The sequence below is a fragment of the Glycine soja genome, chromosome 14 (genome assembly GCF_004193775.1).
Source record: "Glycine soja cultivar W05 chromosome 14, ASM419377v2, whole genome shotgun sequence".
NCBI lineage: Eukaryota > Viridiplantae > Streptophyta > Magnoliopsida > Fabales > Fabaceae > Glycine > Glycine soja.
The window spans coordinates 13,723,896-13,746,096 of record NC_041015.1 but is presented as its reverse complement, the minus strand read 5'-3'; the positions used below and the strand labels follow the sequence as shown (position 1 = coordinate 13,746,096).

At 32.1% G+C, this 22,201-nt stretch overlaps 2 protein-coding genes and 1 long non-coding RNA gene across 3 annotated transcripts; 2 read left to right on the top strand and 1 right to left on the bottom strand.

The window, feature by feature from the left end:
• Nucleotides 1-531: 531 nt before the first annotated feature.
• On the bottom strand, nt 532-2,731 carry LOC114383465. The gene is made up of 2 exons (XM_028343147.1): nt 1,548-2,731; nt 532-1,475 (listed from the first exon to the last, which is right to left on the bottom strand). The coding sequence occupies exon 1, from the start codon at nt 2,622-2,624 to the stop codon at nt 2,034-2,036; it is 591 nt and encodes a 196-aa protein (XP_028198948.1). The 5' UTR covers nt 2,625-2,731; the 3' UTR covers nt 532-1,475; nt 1,548-2,033.
• Nucleotides 2,732-11,851: 9,120 nt separating this feature from the next.
• LOC114383841 (uncharacterized mitochondrial protein AtMg00860-like) lies at nt 11,852-12,478 on the top strand. Its single transcript, XM_028343568.1, has 2 exons — nt 11,852-12,156; nt 12,304-12,478. The coding sequence occupies exons 1-2, from the start codon at nt 11,852-11,854 to the stop codon at nt 12,476-12,478; spliced, it is 480 nt and encodes a 159-aa protein (XP_028199369.1).
• A 7,016-nt stretch (nt 12,479-19,494) lies between these two features.
• Nucleotides 19,495-21,663, top strand: LOC114383318. Its single transcript, XR_003660475.1, has 3 exons — nt 19,495-19,644; nt 20,293-20,337; nt 21,222-21,663. It is a non-coding gene; the product is annotated as an uncharacterized LOC114383318 (long non-coding RNA).
• Nucleotides 21,664-22,201: the final 538 nt, after the last annotated feature.

Below are 22,201 nucleotides of genomic sequence, written 5' to 3'. Positions count from 1 at the left end.
TCTCTTGCTTACTGAAAATTAATTCCCCTATAATTCCCAGTTAAAACAAATAAAATTATTATTTGATTACGAGATAATAATTTAAAAGAAAGAAATAAAAAAAAAATAAATAATGAGATAATATTCAAATTGTTTGTTAGAAAAGAAAATATTAAATTTTAACATTTTTCTTTTTATTTGATTATGTAGAAAATAAGAAAAACATGTATATAAAACAACTTAGGCATTCCTAAAAAAAGGAAAAAAGTATTAAAAACAAGGACACTTTTTTCGGTAAAAAAAAAATAGTTTATGCTAGATTTAATCTGAAAAGAATAATTCTAAATTCTCTTTTAATATCCTCTTGCTTCTTTTGTATGGTGAATATTGAATGCATTTTATATTTTTGAGACATTAAATGTATTGTTTTTATTTAAAACTTTGTTTATATAAAATAGTATAAAAAATTAATAGGAAATGTGGTATTACTCATTAGAAAAAGTCTTATAAAAAAGAGAAACAATTCATATAAAAAAATCCCATAAAATCCTATAGAAGAATCATGTAGTATTTGTCTATTGCATTTTTCAAGTATAAATGGCATCTATTTTTTCATAAAAACCAAAGTAAAAATGTCATCTATTTCTTTTTTTACTACCTCATTTTTGTTTTCTAGAATTCAATAATATTGTACATTTCACGTGAACTGGAAAAATTCCTGCAGCAAAATAGTTAGTAAATTTCAATAAAATTATGAAATTTTTAAGGCAGCATTTTCAACATCACTTGAAATAAATAATTTAATTAACATAATTCGATTGAGTGTACTTTTCAGATTACCATCGGCTGAAATTTTCACAAAGCCACCAATGGTCACTTTTTCTAACTTGAGTCGTATTGCATAATAATTGCAATTTTAATTACAATGAATCACATCATACGGCACCTAGCTGTCTTCATCTCATGAAAAGATTATTGTAATATTCAATATAGCTGGTTTTATCTCATGAAAAGATTTTTGTGATATTCAACTCAATCTTTCCAATATTGATCACTTTATTTTAACTATCATTTGACTTGTGAATAAGATCTCGCTATATTTATTCTCAAAGATTTCAGTTCTTTCAACCTATTATCACACTAATTTTCTAAAATTTAATCACATTTAAATTTTTTTCAATAGTATATTATATAAAATTGAACTTAAAATTTTTTCCAGTAATTTTATGTGTGTAATATATTAAGAGATTAATAAAGTATAAAATAATTTTCTATTGGATTTTAATTACAAATCACTATTTAAATTTGAATTATTTCAAAATAATTACTTTTAAAATTAATAAAATTTTCAGATTCTTGTTAAAATCTTTTCTTATCATTTTTTGTTATTTTCACTTTTTTTCTCTAAAATATTTTAAAGACGTCAAATGTGAGCTGCACCCTCCTTATTTTAAAGACGAAACCCGTCCGTCTCGGATAGCTCCGGCACCAAACATCTGCACAACCAAACTTGCAATTAAACAAATAAAATAAAATAAAAAATAAACATAAAAAAATAAACAAAATACCTTACACCAAACGCAAAGCAACTGGACGAAAGATAACGGAGAGGCAACGGCGGCAACAAAACCACCACACGACGTGACGAACGAACGAACGAACGAACGACGGAACGTTAACGGCAAGAACAACAAACTCATCAATCCACACTCGTAAATTCGAATTCTGAAGATCAAAATTTCACAAATAAAATGAATTAAGATTCTGGTTATCCTTTAATTTTCTAGGGTTTATCTTTTTTTCGAATTGAATTTTAATCAAAAAGTAAAACTGTCCAAAAAAATTCTCCTTCCATAGCAAATGTTATGTACAATAACCAATTCTCCGAGTCCAGAGTCCAGCCTCTTAAATCTACGCCAACAAAATCTTCCAAATTCTCTGGCGACGCAATCGGAGAGAATCCGTTACCGGCGGCGGAGAAGCGAATGTTCCGGCGATTCAAAACCTGTAAGAGAGAGAGAGAGAGAGAAACAAATAATAACAATTCATAGATTTCATTCTTCTTCTTCAGCTTTTGACATGATTGAAAGACGACTCGGTCGCGGTTCGAACGCGGATCTTCTCCGCTGTTGATGCGACGAAGGACGAATCAGCGCAGTGAGGGCGCGTTTCACCCACTCGCCTTCGACGCCACCGATTCTCACGAGCGAGTTCTTCATCGCGGACCGCCGCATGTTGAGCCGGTTCGACGGAAACGAACCGGTTTGCGCGTTCTGGTTATTGTTCTTGTGGAGGCTGCACCGGAACGAACCGGGATGCGTCGTCGGAGAACACATGCACGTTTTCTTCTGAGCCGTAACGTGGCGGTGATGCTGGTGCTTCCTCGCGATGACGTGGCTCCGGTTCGGGGAGATGGACCGGTCGAGGGCGAACCGGACCGAATGCGAGGGAGGCGGCGCGGCGCGGAATAGGTTCACACGTGTCGGGGAAGTGGAGCGGGAAGCCACGTGCGAGTTGAAGAAGCTTGACGAAGGTGAGTGAAACGGTGCGTTTGATGTTGAATACGAACAGAAGCTGTTAGAATGTGAGAGAGAAGAAGAACGCAGCACTGGTCCACTAGATTTTGTTCTTGAAGAACTCGCCATTACGAGAGAGAGAAAAATAAGGAAAGGGCAGAAAGGACTTTTTGTATTCTTCTACTTCTTCTTTTGAAAGTCCCCTTTGGGGAGTTAGTTCGGCAAACCTAGCGAGTCTCGGAGGCTGGTCTTATACTGCGTAACAGATGCTTCATGGTTGTGATTAAAATCAAGTTCGAGGGTATATTCGGAAGATGCTAACTAACCATGGTTGAGTGGGGTTGGTTGAGTGTGGTTTAGAATCTGATCTAACGGCTTCTTAAAACGATGGAGAATCTGAACCGTTGAACTCGGTGTAGGAAGATTCATCGGTTACTTCAATGGCGGCCACGTGGGGATTAGTAACTAAGGTTAAATGCGCTTAATTATCGATTAAATGCAAATTAATTAACCACGGTCTACGGTGAATAATCTTCCCACATGACGCGGGGGCGTTAAGGCTTGACCAAGTTGCTACGACGTATAATTAATGGCCCAACTACTTTCATCTAATTTTTGCAACAACATACGAATATACGTATACGGTATACCATTCTAACACATTACGGTTTTTTCTATAATTGGATTTTTTAAATCTTAAATTACATTTTTTTGTTTTTTGGATTTGATTCCGAATGCTGTATAACTCAATCTTTTAAAATGTCTCAAGGTTTGGAATATGAATGGTGTGACATATCTCTCGTGACATGTTGTAGCGTTAGGTGAAGGTATCAGTATATTGCATATTTACTAATTTATTTTTATGGTGAATGACATTATTGTGATCTATGAAGGTTTCTATAGGCAAATAATTAGCCTATCTATTTATTCCAGCCTCCAATTGGAGATTTTTATTTATTTATTTAACTCTTTCCTCCAATTGGAGATTAATTCTTTTGAAACACAGATTATCGAATGACTAGTATTTTTTTATAGTTTAACTGTAACTTTATAAAACAGTTTTATAATATTATTAGTATGAATTTTAAAATATTACATTAAAATTTTATTATATACGATAAGTTTGTTATTAAATAACAGGGTAAAACATTGAAATTATTTTCATATCAATGCATAACTTATTTATTTCTCTACTTTTTATAACTCTTTTTTTAGTTTTTTTTATAAATCACATTAAATGTTAAATTATAGAAAATAAATCGTTATTCTGGAGTACACTTGAATTTAGCCAACGTTAAAAGAAATTAACCCATGAATATGCTAAGTTTTTAAGAAGAAGAAAAGAACCTAAATAAAGTTTCAAACAAAAACGTATGGGTGGAATTAGTGAAAAGCGGTAGTCATCTTTGCGGGGGAGAAAATGTCAGTAATGCTTTTTTTTTTTCAAACAAATAAAAGGCTTAAAAATAAAAAGAAAAGAAAACATTAATAACATCCTTCGTGCATTATTATTATTAATAAAACAAAAGTCAGCAACTGTAATCTACTAATAATATTTAATAAAATAAAATTTTCACAACTCAAACTGGATTTGATTGAAGCCTCAGTTAAAACTTAATACAAATAAAATTATTGTTTTCCCCTAAATTTAAGATTAATTCGATTTTATCATTAATTTTTTTATTCAGAAAAAAATCATTAATTTTTTTTGGTAAAATCTATTTGGGGTCCTTAAAATTTGAAAAATATTAATTTTGTTATCATAAATTTTTTCATATTAATTAGATATCCATAAAATAAAACATATTTTTATTGGTCATCAATGATAATTTGGTTAAATAGTAATCTAATATACTTAAAAAATTTACATGCATAATTTGAGTACATATGAATTAAATAATTTGTGAGTTAAAATCTTTAAAATTAAATAATTTTTTGTGGCTAAATGTCCCAAAAAACTATAATTTTTGGTCACTTCTAATCATTTTCTTATATTTTTTTATTAGATTTGGAGAAAGATAAAACAATAATGGGTCTAACTGTGCATGAAAGTATAGAGAAAAAGAAAGTGATTAAATCCATTAGTCAGATCAATAACCAATCTAATAGAGTTATAACTAAGAATCAATTATAAGATCAAAATACGAAAAATTAATATAAAAATAATTAAATGAAACTTTGTTTAAGAAAAAAAAAACTCACAATGACTAATTTTAAAGGTATTTATAAAAGTTTCAACGATAAAAAAAACTATAAAGATTTGAGAAAAGTTTCAAGAATAAAAAAAAAAACTAAAGATTTGAGAGTTTGCATTTACAACATGCTTTGCTATAAAGGCTAAAGAGAAAGGAGATTTGTATCCAATTTGCTCTAGATTATCATTTTCTTTTATCTCTATAATTTTGTTTTGATTAACATTTTTTTATTGTCTTTCTTTGGTTGTTTAAATAATTCAAATTGTTTTTGGTCTCTACTCTCAAGTTATCATGGGATCAACCCTCTATTCTATATTAAGGATGACAATAGAGTGAGTTTGACTACCTTCCCTAAGAATAAAATGAATTTAAAAGAAACCAGTATGAAAAATTAAAGTTCAATCCCATCTTCATTGACTATCAACTTTTTAAAGAAAATTTGATTTATTTCTATATAATTTTAAATAAATCATATGCTAAATTTTTTATTACATTTTAATTCAAATAATATATATAAATGAATAAATATGGATTACAAAAATAAAATTCAATAATAATATAATTACTGTAATAAATTGTGTAATTTAAATTTTATCATTTAATTATTATTATAATTAAATGATTTACTATCTTTATACTTATATATCATATCCTTTTGGAAAAAAAAAGTTTGACCCTTTTTATAATATCCATTTCAAATTAATTATTTTTCTTTTACCTAAACATCCTTACATAATGTTCAATATTTTTAGTCAATGAACAATAAATGTTGTAAACTAATAAGATAAACTTTTTCCCTCTTGTAAGAATTGGGGAACATGACAAACTAAAAATTAATAAGATAAAATACATAACTATTATTCTCTTGACATATTAATTAATTAAGAGGAAAGTGATTACGTACAGTGAGATAATGAATTTTTTCAAAAAAAAAAGCGAGATAATGAATTTGATTAATATTAAGGGCAATTTTATTGAAAAAAAATTATTAATAAATTTAATGATATTATCTAAATTAATCAACTTTCTTAATTTTCTTAAATTGGTTAAAAGGATTTTAATTATAGATATAAAGGTAATATCCTTTCGTTTGATTTTATATGACATTTAAAGTTTTGACGCAAGAATTAAGAAATATAATTAATATTTTAAATTTCATAAAATATATTTCCCATCTAACAACACTTTTATCCTATTTAATGGTATCATTTCCAAAATATATATCTTTCAATTAATTGAGACTCTATTTTTGGATTCTTTTTTTTATTCTTGATATAACGTTTTAATGAATGAGATTTTAGAAAAATTAGTTTTAAATGAGATTAGTAGGTTTCAATGGCATTAGTTAATTTTATTAATTAGTACAAATATTAGTTAATTTTGTTTATATTTGAATTTGGGAACATATGTATTTTTTTGTTACCATGAAATCGGTGTAAAGTATTCATTAATTTCTACAATCTTTAATGAGATTTTTTCTCACAACTAAATTTTTCTTTCATTCAGAAGGCTCTAATCGGATTATTATATAACTTTCAAATATATTCTTTATCCTTTAGATTTTTTCTCACTAACTATACATAGTACAAATTACTCCCATTAAGAGTACTCCATGGAAATTTATTTTAATACTACTTCGTTGATTTTATAAAATGACAACTAATTTGATTTTTTTTTCTTTCTAAAACATCGTATGAAATGGAATGAAGAGATTAATTATGATCAATGTTTTTAAAACTAAAGATTGATATAATCAAGACATTGACTTAACATGTAATGCTTCATATCTGATCAGATTGTTGTTAGTAAAATAATAATAATAATAAATAATACATAAAATAATATCAAATAAATATAATACCATAATTTTATAACACTAAAAATTAAAACAAAACATTTTATCAGCATAAGTAATTAAAAAAATAAAACAATGTCCGTTAATACTTACCCATTTACATTTAGAACAAAAAAGAAAATGAAAAATTAATATAATTTAAACTGTAAAAAATCAATCAAGATATAAAAAGTTATAAATTAATAAAAACTAAATTATATGCTTTGTAAGATTAAAATAATATTGATTACTAAAATAATTGTTGCTTATGTGTAATCCTTATTAAATTTCTGTTTTTATTTATCTTAAAAGTATTTTAGATTAAATTTTAAAATTAAAAAATAATTTTTGAAAACTTAAAAAAATACCCATTCAAACCAATTTTTTGCATTGCTTTTTTATTACTAATTTTCACCAGTTCTAAAAATGGCCTAGTTTTTTTAGAATTAATGAATTAGTCACAAAACTCAGACCGACCAAACTGTTTAGTCTGATTTTAAAAATATGATTATTATAATAATTAATTTATATTTCAATAATTATAAAATTATATTTTACAAATATATTACTCTTTATGTTTCAAAATAAATGTTATATTTTAAAAAAATTATCCTAAAATAAGTATTGTATTTGATTTTTAATATATTATTAATTATTTTTTTCACTAATATTCTAATAAGTGTCACTTTAATTTTTTAATATAATATTAATACTAATTAAGGTTGATTTTATAAAATTATTATTATTTATTTATTGATTTATTTATTAGCTTAATTCTTAAGGTGTGTTAACAACCTAGAATCGCACTTTTTATTTGTACGAAAGAAGTATTAACTATAATCTATTTATAGAGAGAGATGCGGTTGATATCTTTGATCCTGAAAACTACAAAGCCAAAAAATTCGAACCTGACTCTATCCCAGTCAAAAACAAGTTTTTCTGTTTATGATTTGACCTTTTAATTTATTATTTACACTTGTTGTAAACTAAGGGTTACACTTATGGTTGAGAACGGATAATTTATTATTAGTCTATCTGTTTTAAAATTATTGATGTTTAAGATGACTGTACATGTGCTAAGAAGTATTTAATAATCGTAAGATATTAATATATTTGGTTGAAAATAATATAAGATGCAAATGTGATTTGTTGTTTGTTGACGTGTTTTTTTTAAAGAATTAATTAAGTTTTTCATAAATTTTTTGAAATCTGATTTTTAATTCTTAAATAAAAGTATAACTGATCAAGATTTTTCAATTTTTTTCTATTAAGATTTTTAATTCTTAAAATTTTGTTTGACTAGTTAAATTTTTTAAATTTTAAAAAAATTTAATTTTTAGTTTCTAAATAAAATTTTGAACTCATTATTTTTATTTAATGAAATTTCAGGTATTAAAAATTAATTTTTTTAAAATTTTACACTAAAAATCTTAATGTAAAAAAGTTAAAAAATTTTGATTAGTCAAACTTTTGTTTAAAAACTAAAAATCAAATTTTGAAAAAGTTAAAGAATTTTGACGGGTCAAACTTTTATTTAAAGAATAACAATTGAATTTAAAAAAAATTAAGAAATAAAAATTTAATTAACTCTTTTTTTAATTAATTATAAGTGTAATATTCTTCTATAAATCTAGTTACTTTATAAGGGCACATGCCAAAAAAGCATAATTAATTTTTTGATAGAAAAAATAATTATTGAGACTTAAAATTTGTAAAACATTAATAATTTTAAAATAAAATAATTAATATTTACCGCCACCAAACTTTCATGGCCCTTCAAACAACTCACCTTTACTTACATAGGCAGCTTTACATGCCACATTAACTGGTTAGTGTATGTTGGAATTAAAGTTTGCAAGTATAAGTTTGAATTTAAAATATGGTGTAAACTTAAGTTTAATAATTTCCTTAAATAAAACTTAAGTTTAATAATTAAGAACGAGTTTACTATAATGCATGTGATTTATATTCGGATTTTTTTTTGTTAAAAAGATGTTGATAAAATGAAAATTATTTAGATAATACCAATTAAAATTATTTTTATTTCATGTTTCTATTGTAAATATATAAATAAAAAATACTTTAAGAGCAGCCCATTTATGATCGCTTCTTATTTAAACTCAAATTTAACCAAAACATAAGTAATAAAATTAATTTTAAGAGAAATTCAAATATGATACAAACTAAATCAAGATTCTAAAAATATGTTGATTTAGTTAGGTTATGTTTCAAAATATATTTTAATTAGCTTCTAAATTTTTTTAATAATTAAAAATTTTAGTTGACTGTTCCGTAAATAAACATTTTTAAAGATGTCATTGAAGTCACTTTTTTAAAATGTTTGACTTCTAATTTTTTATATTTTATTCTTTTCTTATCATTAAAATATTTATTAAACTTTTTTTTTTAATTTTTAACAAGCTTTTTAGTTAATTTTATCAAACCCTTAAGATATATATACCTTATCAATTTTCAGTTTTTACCTGATTCCTCTAAAGGCATCTCATATTAATTCCCTACATCTTTTGGGAGAAAAAACTTTCAATTTTAATTTTTCACCTTTTATAAAATTATAAAATAATAAAATATGCAGCCACTAAACTATGAGTCTATGACTAGGACTGCATGATAAATTGTGTGAAACCTACAAACTGCAGATAATCGAAGTCCCACTTATAATCTCATTGTGTCAAACGTTCCAAAAAAGTTATTTGATAGTAACCAGCAGAATACACAAGCACAGCAGAATACACAAGCATTAATCAGAGCAAGACCAAGGAGACAAAGCATTTCCCCTGCATACTTGAAAGATTTCGTTTAACAGATTTAGTGTTGAGCTGGCAATCTTGTTGGCCAATTGCAATCCTTGTCTGCCACTTAGCCCTCCAATTCCAAATTCCGTTAGGATCATGTATCACAAAATTACAAATTTTGTTAGACCAATACCACTATAAATACTAATCATTTGTAATAAGGAGGGGCATGAATGAAAGAAATTATTACCTTTTTCCTCCTTTTTTCCTTTTGTTACGGAGGTTTTGGCCCCTCGAAGTCCAGTACACTCTAAGGCTCTAACAATTTGGTGCTCTCGTTGATTGTTTCCATGGCCGAATCCATACGTTCTAGAGCCAATTCCAATAGGCTTGAGGACGCCATCACCAAGCTCACCACCCATCAGCTTTCCCTGAGTGATACCCTCCAGCACATGACCCACAAACTTGACGAGCTTATCAACCATCTTCAGAAACCAGACCGAACCACTCACTCACCCTCTTCCTCATCTACTTTTCCCCCTCCGGTGTCACCTTTCGCAGTACACCGCCTGAAACTGGACGTTCCTCGCTTTGTAGGCACGGACCCCCTTGGTTGGATCTTCAAGATTCAGCAATTTTTTTAGTACCACTCGACTCTGGAGCACGAACACCTGACCATCGCTTCCTTCTACATGGATGGTTGTGCTCTGGCCTGGTTCCAGTGGATGACCAGCAACGGCCAATTCACGTCATGATCGTCCTTCATCCAAGCCCTCCAAATGCGTTTTGCACCCTCTCAGTATGAGGATCCCACGGGGGCCCTGTTCAAGCTTACTTAGCGCGACACTGTTAATAATTACCTCTCTGATTTTGAAGACCTCGCGAATAGAATTGTTGGATTTCCCTTACATTTCCTCCTGAGCTGCTTCATTTCTGGTTTGTCTCTGAACATACGACGGGAGGTCCAGGCTCTTCAGCCATTGATGTTGGCGCAAGCGGCAGGCTTAGCTCGCCTTCAGGAGGAAAAATTCCTCGATCATCGGTGAGCCTGGCGTGGCCACACCACCCCCACTACTCCCTCTTTTGCTTCGCCTGCCCCCTTGACTCCGCCACCCCCCTTGTTGCCTAGCCTTCCGAAACTCCAGACCCCGGTACCCCTCAAACGCTGTCACCCAAGGATTTAGCTTCTCGTCGCGAGTGCGATTTGTGCTTTAACTGCAATGAGAAGTACCACCGCGACCACAAATGTGCCTCTAGGGTTTTCCTTCTCATCACGAATGATGAAGAAATGGACCCTCCAGCAGACCTCATTCATATAGACCCTCCACCCGACCTGCCTAACCCGCCTAACCTAGACCAAGCCCAGATAAGTTTTCATTCTCTTTCGGGCCACTTAGCCCCTGAGACACTGCGCTTATTGGGTTCTATCGGGCAACAACAGGTGTTGATTCTAGTTGATGGGCGGAGTACCCACAACTTTATACAAGAATCATTGGCACAACAATTGGGCTTGGCTTCTCGGGCCATTGCACCTCTCAAAGTCATGGTGGGCAATGGTCAATTTCTCCACTACCACCACCTTTGTGAATCAGTCTCTGTAGTCATCCAGAACATCACGTTCTTAGTAGATCTTCATCTCTTACCATTATACGGTGCCAATATGGTCTTAGGCATCTAGTGGCTTAAAACTTTGGGACCGGTGCTCAATGATTACAACACTTTATCCATGAAGTTCTTCTATGAAGGTCGTCTTGTTGTCAGGGTGACATTGACTCCACTTTCCACCTGCTTTCCCCACCCCAACTTCATCGTATAATTCGCACAAAGAGTGCCAATGCTTACTTCCATATTTCGATCATCCCCATAGAACCTCCATTAGACCAGAAACTATTTACCCAACCTCCTCCCGCGATTTCCCACATCCTCACAAAATACCAGTCTTTGTTCCAACCACCCCAATCCCTACCACCATCAAGACCGACTAACCACCATATACATCTCCTCCCTAACTCCGAACTTGTCAATGTCCTCCCTTACCGATATCCCTATTTCTAGAAAAATGAAATTGAAGCTCAGGTCAATTCGATGCTACACAAGGGCCTCATTCGCCCAAGTAATAGCCATTTCTCTTCTCTGGTCCTTTTGGTCAAAAAGAATGATGGCACCTAGTGATTCTGTATTGATTATCGCACTTTAAAAGCCATTACCATCAAGTATTGCTTTCCTATTCCCACCATTGATGAACTTCCGGATGAACTTGGTGGCACTAGCTAGTTCTCCAAATTGGACCTTCTTCAGGGCTATCATTAAATTCGCATGCATGAACAGGATATTGGTAAAACTGCCTTTCGCACGCACCAGGGCCACTATGAATTCAAAGTGATGCCCTTCGGACTGAGCAATGCTCCCTCTTCTTTTCAGGCTACCATGAATGCCATCTTTAGGCCACACCTCCATCAATTTATCATCATCTTCTTTGATGATATCTAGATTTACAGTTGTACTTTGGATGAACATGTGATTCATTTGGAGAAGGCACTCTAGATTCTTTTGGACGAGCAATTTGCTTTGAAAATGTCAAAGTGTTTGTTTGCTCAAAATCAAGTTGAATATTTGGGCCATGTGGTGTCTTCGAGGGGCGTCGAACCAATTGGGTCCAAAATCCAGGCTATTCAACAATGGCCCATTCCGCAGTCTACCCGAGCGCTACACAGCTTTTTGGGCCTCGCTGGATTCTATCAATGCTTCATCCACGGATACGCTTCAATTGCGGCCCCATTGAATCACTTGATGACCAAAGACTCATTTGTTTGGTCCCTCACTGCTCAACAAGCTTTTGATATGCTAAAAGAAGCTCTGACCACGGCCCCTGTTTTATTGTTACCAAATTTTTCCCTGCCATTTACCCTGGAGACGAACGTGTCTGAAGTGGGCATGGGTGCGGTCTTATCGCAAAATGGACATCCCATCACCTTTTTCAGTAAGCTATTTAGTCCTAAGGTTCTATGAGCTTTTACATATGTCAGGGAACTCTGTGCAATCACTACTGCCGTCAAGAAGTGGCACCAATATCTCTTGGGCCATCCCTTTGTCATTCTAACTGATCACCACAGTCTTAAAGAATTGATGACGCAGGTGGTCGAAACACCGAAGCAGCAGACTTACTTGGCCATACTCCTCGGTTATGATTACCACATTTAGTATCGGGCCAAAAAGCATAACTTAGCCGCGAATGCCTTATCGAGACTCCCTGATCCCACTACAAGTACCATGTTGTTGCTCTCTATTCCTTGCCCGATATTCTTAGAAGAGCTTAAGAAGAAATTATCCGATGACCCTATTTTCATCGAATTCCGGCAGAATATAGTTGCTAACCCGGATAACTACCCTGATTGCACTGTTGTGAATGACTTCATCCTCAAACGGGGTCGTATTTGGCTACCACAAGGATCCACAATCATTCCCATGTTGCTTGCAGAGTATCATTTGACACCCATGGGGGGACATATGGGGGTAGCTAAGACTTTGGCAAGGCTGACGAAGAATTTTGACTGGCCGAGACTACGGAAAGATGTGGTGGCACTTTTCATCACTGGCTTACCACCGTTTTCATCCCTCGATTTCATCACTGGCTTACCACCGTTTTGCGACAACATTGTCATTCTGGTAGTGGCACTTTTCAAAGGGCATTCACTTGGGTATGTTACCCACACACCACACGTCCCTCTCGGTGGCAGTTCTGTTCATTGACATCGTCAGAAAACTCCATGGAATGCCTCGGAGTTTGGTTTCAGATCACGACCCTTTATTCATTAGCCGTTTCTGGCGAGAGCTATTCCGCCTCAGTGGTATCCGTCTGCGAATGAGTTCTGCTTATCACCCGCAGACAGACAGGAAGTCAGAGGTACTTAATCGCGTCGTTGAATAGTGTTTGCGTAGCTTTGTTCATAAGAAGCCAACAACATGGGGGAAATTTCTCAGTTGGGTTGAATGGTCTTATAATACATCACACCACTCCAAGACTGGTATTTCTCCCTACGAGATTACCTTTGGCAAGAAGCCCATTACCTTTCCTCAATATCTTACTGGAACTTCCAATGTGGATGTCGTCGATGACCTGTTGACTAATCGGGACGCTGTTTTTAAGCAAGTCCAACACAAGCTGTTAAAGGCCCCACAAGTTATGGAACAATATGCTGATAACAAAAGGAGGGATATTCACTTCTAGATTGGCGATCTGGTAATGGTCAAACTGCGACCACATCGTCAAAGCTTGATTTTTGGACACCACCTGGGCTCAACGAAGTTAACTAAAAGATTCTATAGGCCCTTTCCGATAATAGCTCAGTATGGCAAAGCAGTTTACAAACTGTGACTACCTAAAAGCGCTCGAATTCATCCCGTGTTCCATGTCTTTATGCTGAAACCCTTTCATTCTTCAAGTAGCTCCATTCCCCCATTGGCATTACCCACGACTTTCATTGACCATCAACCCCTTATTACTCCTTTAGCCATTGTCAGCACTCGTCGCAAGTCCAATTCCCCAGCTTCCAAATTATAGGTTCTGGTTTAGTGGACGGACCTATCTCCGGATGACACGTCATGGGAAGATTGGGATCAATTGAAAGTTGCTTACCACCTTGAGGACAAGGTGCTTTCGGAGGTACTCGGAAATGATAGTAACCAGCAGAATACACAAGCACATCAGAATACACAAGCATTAACCAGAGCAAGACCAACGAGACAAAGCATTTCCCATGCATACTTAAAAGATTTCGTTTAACAGATTTAGTGCTGAGCTGGCAATCTTGTCAGCCAATTGCAATCCTTGTCTGCCACTTAGCCCTCCAATTCCAAATTCCGTTAGGACCATGTATCACAGAATTACAAATTATGTTAGAACTATACCACTATAAATACTAATCATTTGTAATAAGGAGAGGCATGAATGAAAGAAATTATTACCTCTTTCCTCCTTTCTTCCTTTTGTTCTGGAGGTTCTGGCTCCTCAAAGCCTAGTACACGCTAAGGCTCTAACATAATCTCACTGCGTAAAAACTCAAAAGCAAGATTGTCCAGTTCCTCTCTCTGATAGTGGTATTTTGGTATGTAAATCGATTAGCACCCATTATTGGAACCAAGGGTTCATCTACATAAATATGACTGTACGTGCTTACCTGCCCATATGTGTTAGTTAGGCATTTGTAGTTGTAGGTTGATTGGATGGTTTCTCTATCTAACTACAACCTGTCCAGATACTAGCTATTCCACCCTACAATTAAGTTAGTTCCTTGCTGCACCTACTATGCAACATTTCAAGACTATTCTTCATGTCCTACTTAATTTACCTTAAAGGTTGTCTCGGGGAAGGTCTTTTGTTCCATCATTCTTTTTTCCATTCAACTTGTTGAGAAGTCAATAGTTAATTTTATTTTGTTCTTAGTTTAGTTGTAAGCCTTCTTCTAAAGAATATATTGCTCGAACCTTCTCTTTTGTAATCATTATTTTTTCATTCACTTTCTATGAATCACTCTTTATACCATTTTCCTTTTATTGCTACCAGTGTTATATATCAATCTAACATTAATGAAAAATCAACTCATGAAACTTACGACACAAACTAAATACACGTTCTAGTTTCCATTCTCTTAGCTTTTTTTCTTCATTGAGTATGGTTGGAGATATTTTTGTTTGAACTGATAGGATTAATATGAATGATAAAATTCTTCTTTTAAATTTTTAAAGTAATTACATACTAATTAAGGATTTAAACTCATGATCATAAATTAATTAATCCACGGGCTTGAGACTTTGAGAGTTCCTGTAACTTCTTAGGAATTTTAATTTCAATATCAAAATTCTTTTAAGTGTGCACACTTGGTCATGACCTAAGAAGATTTTTGAAAACCCCTCTCGCAAGCCCATCTCCTATGGTGAGCATTCCTTTCCATTGGAGCAATGTAGAACTATTAGAGATATAGATTAGTTTATGATGTTGCTCCATTGGAGCTTGTAGGCCTAGGATCTTCTTCATCAATGGACTCCTTTGCTTCTTGAAAGATGAATGGCAGCGGAATGGAAAAGGAAGAGAGAGAGGAGACACCACTTCAAGGAGAAGATGAGTCTAGAAGAAGCTCACCACCATAGGAGACCATGGATAAGAGCTTGGAGGAAGAAGGAGATGAATAAAGGGAGAGGAAGAGAAGAGTACAAAATTTTGTGCTCTAAAAGAGATCTGAAATCAGAAGTTTAATTTTCAAATGATCAAAGTTCCAAAAAATGCACACACATGACCTCTATTTATAGCCTAGGTGTCACTCAAAATTGGAGGGAAATTTGAATTTCTATTCAAATTTCACTTGAATTTGAAATTGAATTGGTGGAGCCAAAATTCCACTAATTATGATTAGTGAATTTTAGCTATGGTTCAGCCCACTAATCTAAGATCAAGTCCAAGATTCTCCACTAAGTATGCTTAGGTGTCATGAGACATGTAAAGCATGAAGAACATGCACAAAATGTGACTATATGATGTGACAATGGGGTGTAGCAAGAAAATACTCACCTCCCCCTCTAAAATTTAATTGGATTGGGCTTCTCCCAATTCAATTAAATTTATTTCTCAACACACACATCAAATATTCACTTAATGCATGTGAAATTACAAAATTACCCCAAATACAAAAACTAGTCTAGGTGCCCTAAAATATAAGGGCGAGAAAATCCTACATTTCTAAGGTACCCTACCTACATTATGGAGCCCTAAATACAAGGCCCAAAAATAATGAAATCCTAATCTAATATGTACAAAGATAAGTGAGCTCATACTTAGCCCATGGGCCCAAAATCTACTTTAAGGCTCATGAGAACCTTAGGGCCTTTTCTTGCATCTCTGGCCCAATCTTTTTAGAGTCTTCTATCTAATGCCCTTGGGGGTAGGATTGCATCAGTTTAGTTAGTTACAAGTTAGTTATTAGTTTAGTTAGTTACTATTGTAACCAATTATGTAACAAATTACTAGCATTAGTTATATAAGGGTCAATGTATTCATGTAAAAACTGATTTGCTCGTTTTGAGCATTATTCAAAGTAATATTCAGTTTCTCTTTTCTCTTCTTTCCATCCCTCTACCTTGAACTTTATCATGGTATCAAAGCCTTCATCTCCATTTTTTCACTGCTTCGTTCATATTTTTCGTTCAGAGCTTCGGCTGAAGTTGGTTCAGATGTTGAGACTACAGGGTTAGATTCAACTGCTGCATACTGCTAATGAACATCGTTGCTTAGGCATGGGTGCTTGATTCTGCTCGAACAGATGGGTTGCTTGTCTCTACCTCAAATTTTCTTTTCCTGGCCGATATAATGCTACGATTCTCTTCTGGTACGCGTCCATACTTGATTACATAAAAAAAAACAGTCTTTCTTCCTTCATCACCTAAATCTTCCATTACCACATCCTTGTTTTCACTTATATCAGCAATTGGAACATCCATAGTCATGGTTTTCCCATTTTGATCATCCTTACCCTCAATTTTCTTCCAATCTCTTTTGCCTCCTTCCACTCCAACCTCAAAAGAACCACCCTCAGAGTTCAAATTCCTAACACTTTCAATCTCGCCACCATATGAAAACATTAAGTTCCTACCACTCTCTCTCATTTTTTTCTCTCGCCTGCTCAAAGTCATTTTCTTAGTTCCTGGTGGAATAAGCATTCTTAACTATGACATTTTATGGAACCACCTTATCCTTCAATGGTGGAATAAGCATTTGCATAGCCAGAGTAAGTTTCTCCATGTCCAACATTTTTTTTTTGTCTACAAGGTGTTTGATTAAATGCTTCTAAAGATTTTGAAGACTTTGGCTTATTGTTTTCAGCCTTTTAGGCTTGATTTGATGATTTTAAGCTTCTGTTCATGGTGGTTAAGTATTTTTTAGCTTTTTCCGTGGATGGTTAAGCCTTGGTTATCGTTGGTTCACAAAGTGTTTATGAAAAGTTCTCATTGAAGACGAATTTTGTGTTCTTCTATTTGTTGATGCTTTATGTTGATGTAAGCTTCTGTCCATGGTGATTAAACATTGTTTAAGCTTTTGCCATGGATGGTTAAGCATTGAATTATTGTTTTGCTTTTGTTTTCAGTGGTTAAGTATTGATTTGGCTTCTACTCTTGATGGATAAACCTTGTTGCTTCTATCAAGTGGTTAAACTTTGAGGTCTGCTTGGTGGTTAGACATTGATAGTTTCATGGTTTGATGATTTGAGCTTCTGCCAAATGGTCTTGTTGTTGATTTTGCTTGATGGTTAAGCTTTGATGTTTGCTTTGGACTCTTGGAAGAAGATTGAGAAAACCGATGTTGGTCGAAGATTTCTAAGAGCTATGCACCATGGTCGCACCTACATTTTGATTTGTTTCTAAATTTCTATTTTAGCCGATGTATTTCCTGTATGTTTAGTTATATTCTAATTTTGCAGACTTTATTTTCATTTCCTTTAATGTAAATGTATAATCTTCTCCAAGTTGAAAGTGTTTTCAACATCTTCTAACTTGTGGGAGTATTAGAAATATAGATTAGTTTAATTAGTTACAAGTTAGTTATTAGTTATTATTGTAACCAGTTATGTAACAAATTACTAGCATTAGTTATATAAGATTTAATTTATTCATGTAAAAACTAATTTGCTCATTGTGAACATTATCCAAAGTAATATTCAATTTTTATTTTCTCTTTTTTTATCTCTTTATCTTGAACTTTATCAAGAACATGAATGATCATTTTTTGGGTTTATTTTTTAAATAAAAAACTGATAATTAATATAAAGAAGTAACCGCAAAGAAGTAGGTCAGTACTATACAGGAATATTATAAGTTTACTCGTTGTATGTATGCAGTTTGTGGACTTAGCACTATCTGTGTTACCAACCTAATATAGTTAAATGCATTTAAATAGTCATTTTATAGGTTTTTGCCTTAGAGAGAGTAGTTGAACAGAAATGAATGTTGCTACGCAACAGTTGGAAGCTTTATACAACTTCCAACCATAACTTTGGTCTTCTGACTCTATAGCTTTTGGTTAGGTTAATAAAATTAGTTGAAAAATTAATGATAAAATTAACGCTTGAAATAGTTGAAAAATATAAATAATAGAAAAATAATAAAATTATAATTTATTTTAAAAAAAATAATAAGAAAATTTGATAAATATATTAAAGATAAAAAGAAAAAAATATAAAATTAGAAACTACAAGCTAATATTTTAAAAAAATATTACTTCAAATAGAATTTTAAAAAATATCAAAAATTATTTTTTTTTTTTGGTTCATCTAACAGTGAAACAACAAACTATCAGCAAGAGAACATCTTACGAACAGCTGGTGATGGGGTTATAGAATAATTGAAGTCTTTTAGACTATAATAGGTCAAAGTGTTTTTTATTTTATTATTTTATCGAGCTTTCATGGTCAAACTTAAATTTTATTAAAGTTCATAAAAATTGGTAGGCAAAATAGTTAATTTGGTAGCAAGAGTTTTAGGGGTTTTAAGTTAATTAGTCTTTAAATATTAATAAACTAATTAAAAAAGTCAAAGAAAGTAATTTTCGTCTTTCACATTTATCTTTCATTTGTGATAGGTTCTAACATGTTATAATTTTGAAATGAAACTTAATTTAATCCATGCGTACAAAGACTAAATTCCATTTTAATGATAACATACAAGGGTTAAATTGTATTTTAACGATAACATCTATCTAAAATGAAAGGCAGAAGTTACTTTTAGTATTATTTATTTATTTATTTGAATCCAGGGACTAACTTGAGATTATCAAACAATTTCGGGGACTGCATTGACCATATAATAAGCCTAAATGGTAAGTTATACTAACTTCTTTACGGTAAGTCGTTGTAACCCCATGACAAAAGAATATTATTCAAGAGAGGCATTAATTTGACCTCATGCTTGGAAATTCAATCGATCTTAAACCTCTATAAATAGAGTTAACCTATTGTACTAGATAATATATATATATATATATATATATATATATATATACTTTTGGTGCAATATTTTTTATTGACTTGAGTATCAAACTACTTTTTATATATATTTAGTCATTTTTTTATAGTCTCAATTTTATTAAAAAAGTAATCAAATTCAAAAGATCTCAAACTAATATATACTCACAAGCCTTATTCATCAAATATATACTAACATATACCCTTGCTTCATTCTTCAAACCTTTGTTGAGTTAGTGGTGTGGCTTCTACTTATTTGAACCCTTGCTGTTACTGTGTTTTTAAAGCTCAACTATGATCTTGTACACTGGATGGGTTTTGGGATGCGAGAGATGACTGATTTCAAGTGCCTTTGTTTATGTATGAATGATTTTTGTGACTTCAACCTTCCTTTGTTGTTGCATTCTGGTTTCTAAGCGTGCTAATCTGTTTTTGGGTATTAAAATTTTGAGCTATGCTGGTCTATGAGTGATGCTTTTATGGTTCCTTTGTTTCTGCCACTTAATCTCATTTTTTCCTCATATTAATGTTGAGAGTTATAGCAATTAACTTAGCTATTTTATAAACCTTTGTTTTGTTATAAGGCTTATCTTTGATAGGTTAGAAGCCCTGTGTTTTCTTACATGGCTTGTCTTTTGGAGTTAGGACCCCTTGTTTCGTTACAAAGGCTTGTACATAGTCCTTACAAACTTGTATCCAATATGCATAGAACATACTTAAAATGCTAGATGTGATTGTAATTTTATTATTGTTATGGCTTGTTTGTGTTATTTAATATGTGTGTGTTCTTGAATATAATTATGCCTTTTTTTTCAAACAGAGTCACACAACAACTTGTTTTCAAATATATTGTCTTAAATGATATATGCCTTTGTTAATCTGGTTACTTTGCATCTACAACTTCATTGTATACAGACTCAGTGTAAGATTACCAATTTATATGATGAAGTTGGAGGGTGTCAAAGTTTTTAAACAATGATGCTTAACTGTGTATATTGATTTATGCAGGAACACCTTAAACAAAGGGATCTGTCTTTTGTATTTAGGCTACAGGTAACTGTAGTGATTGAATTGTTACATTGATTCAACTTTCTTAGATTTTCTTATTAATGTTCTCTTTCTTCCTTACTTCTATCTTTTCTTATATATTCTAAGGATGAAAATTGGATCACAGGAAACTTTTAGAAATGTATTTCGGAACTATATATTTCATAACAAAAATATACTATTCATCTATCTTTTCATTTTTATTTTCCATTCAATGTATCTTCCTAAATTATTCTAAGCAATTAGCAAATGTTATTTGAAAATTACTGAAAAGGAGTTACTGTTTAGGATTATTTAACCACTCAATTGTATAACAATATTTAGAATGGTTAATGAGTAACCACTTCTTGACTTAATTAACCACTTTAGTATTAACTTGTTCCTAAGGTGCAAATATTTTAATCAAGAATTCCTTTTTACCATTTGAAGAGGTTTATAGCTGGATTCTTTTGCATATGTTTTTGGATCTTAATTTAATTCAGTCTACATTTGTAAGTTTTGAGGTTTACCTATTGTGGTGCATAAAAGGCTTATATATTCTCATTTAAGCTAAGAATTTGCTTCTAGTTGCCTGTGTTAAGCATATATTTATACCATCCTAAAATTAACTTCAAATTTTCCTTTGAGTTCTGAAGGGAAACATTTTTTTGTTAGCCTTGTGATTTTCTACATCTCTTCAAACTTTCTTTTCTTTCCAAAATCACCTATGAAGTAAACAGTGTCTTAAGGATTTGTTGACTGGTCATTTGTTTAGTTAATCCTTAAGTTTGAATACTTAATAGCTTCACCTATAACTGTAAGTCTCCCTTATCATTTTAAGTTTTTTTTATATTGTACTCATTCCTGTACTCACAATGCTACTTTTTTTTGGGCTTTTTTTAATGCCACAGGGTGTTGATAATTCAACACTTTATGGGTGTGTTGTCTCTTAGTTGAAGAGTTAGTGCAAAAACCCTCTGGATTTCTCTCCCTGGTTTCTGATAAGAAGTTGACTTATTCTTCTTTCAAACGCCAACGCCATACATTTACCACACAGAGATGTTGTTGCATTCTCTCAACGCCATATATTAACCACATAGGTATGGTTTCGTCCCCTATGAGGGGTGAAATGTTGATGATATTTGCTATATCTAGTCATTTATTCTATTAATTTTTGGAAGGATGGTTTTGTTAGTATTAACAAGTGATATGTTGTGTCCTATATGCACCAAAACTGTGTCAAGTGACTGCTACTCATTTGCTGCGGGTTTATGGAATTAATGTGTAGTACTTTTTGAAACATATATGTGCTAGATTGCTAGTATTTTGTATGTTTTGTGAAGTTGACTTGTAAGTGTGATGATAATATTTAAAAAATATTATATTAAAAATAAGTTTGAGTAAATTTCATTGTCTGTCTATATTAAAAAAAAATACACTGACCTCTTATGAAAATATGAATATTACACTATATACCCTCCTCTTTTCTTTTATGGAGTATGTTTTTTTTAAGGAATGATAATAAGTGTTTCTAATACATTAGTTATGAATCAAAATATGTTTTTTTTATAATAAAAATGTATTACTAACACACTTGTTCATAATTTCTTATACATTCCCACCATAATTTATTATAAATAAATTATTTATTAATTTTGTCCTTAAACTATGGTTAACAAAAATATAAAATAAATTGTGTTGAAAGAAAAATATTCATTTTGTATACATTCACAATCTTTGATAAAAATCAATTACCATTAATTACCGTATTTTTATTACTTCATACTAATACCATAATCAACAAGATTCTTATTATGTTTCCAAATATATAATGACGGGATGTGGTAACAACTGATAAGGCTACAAATATTAAAAGATTTGTCATTGTTTC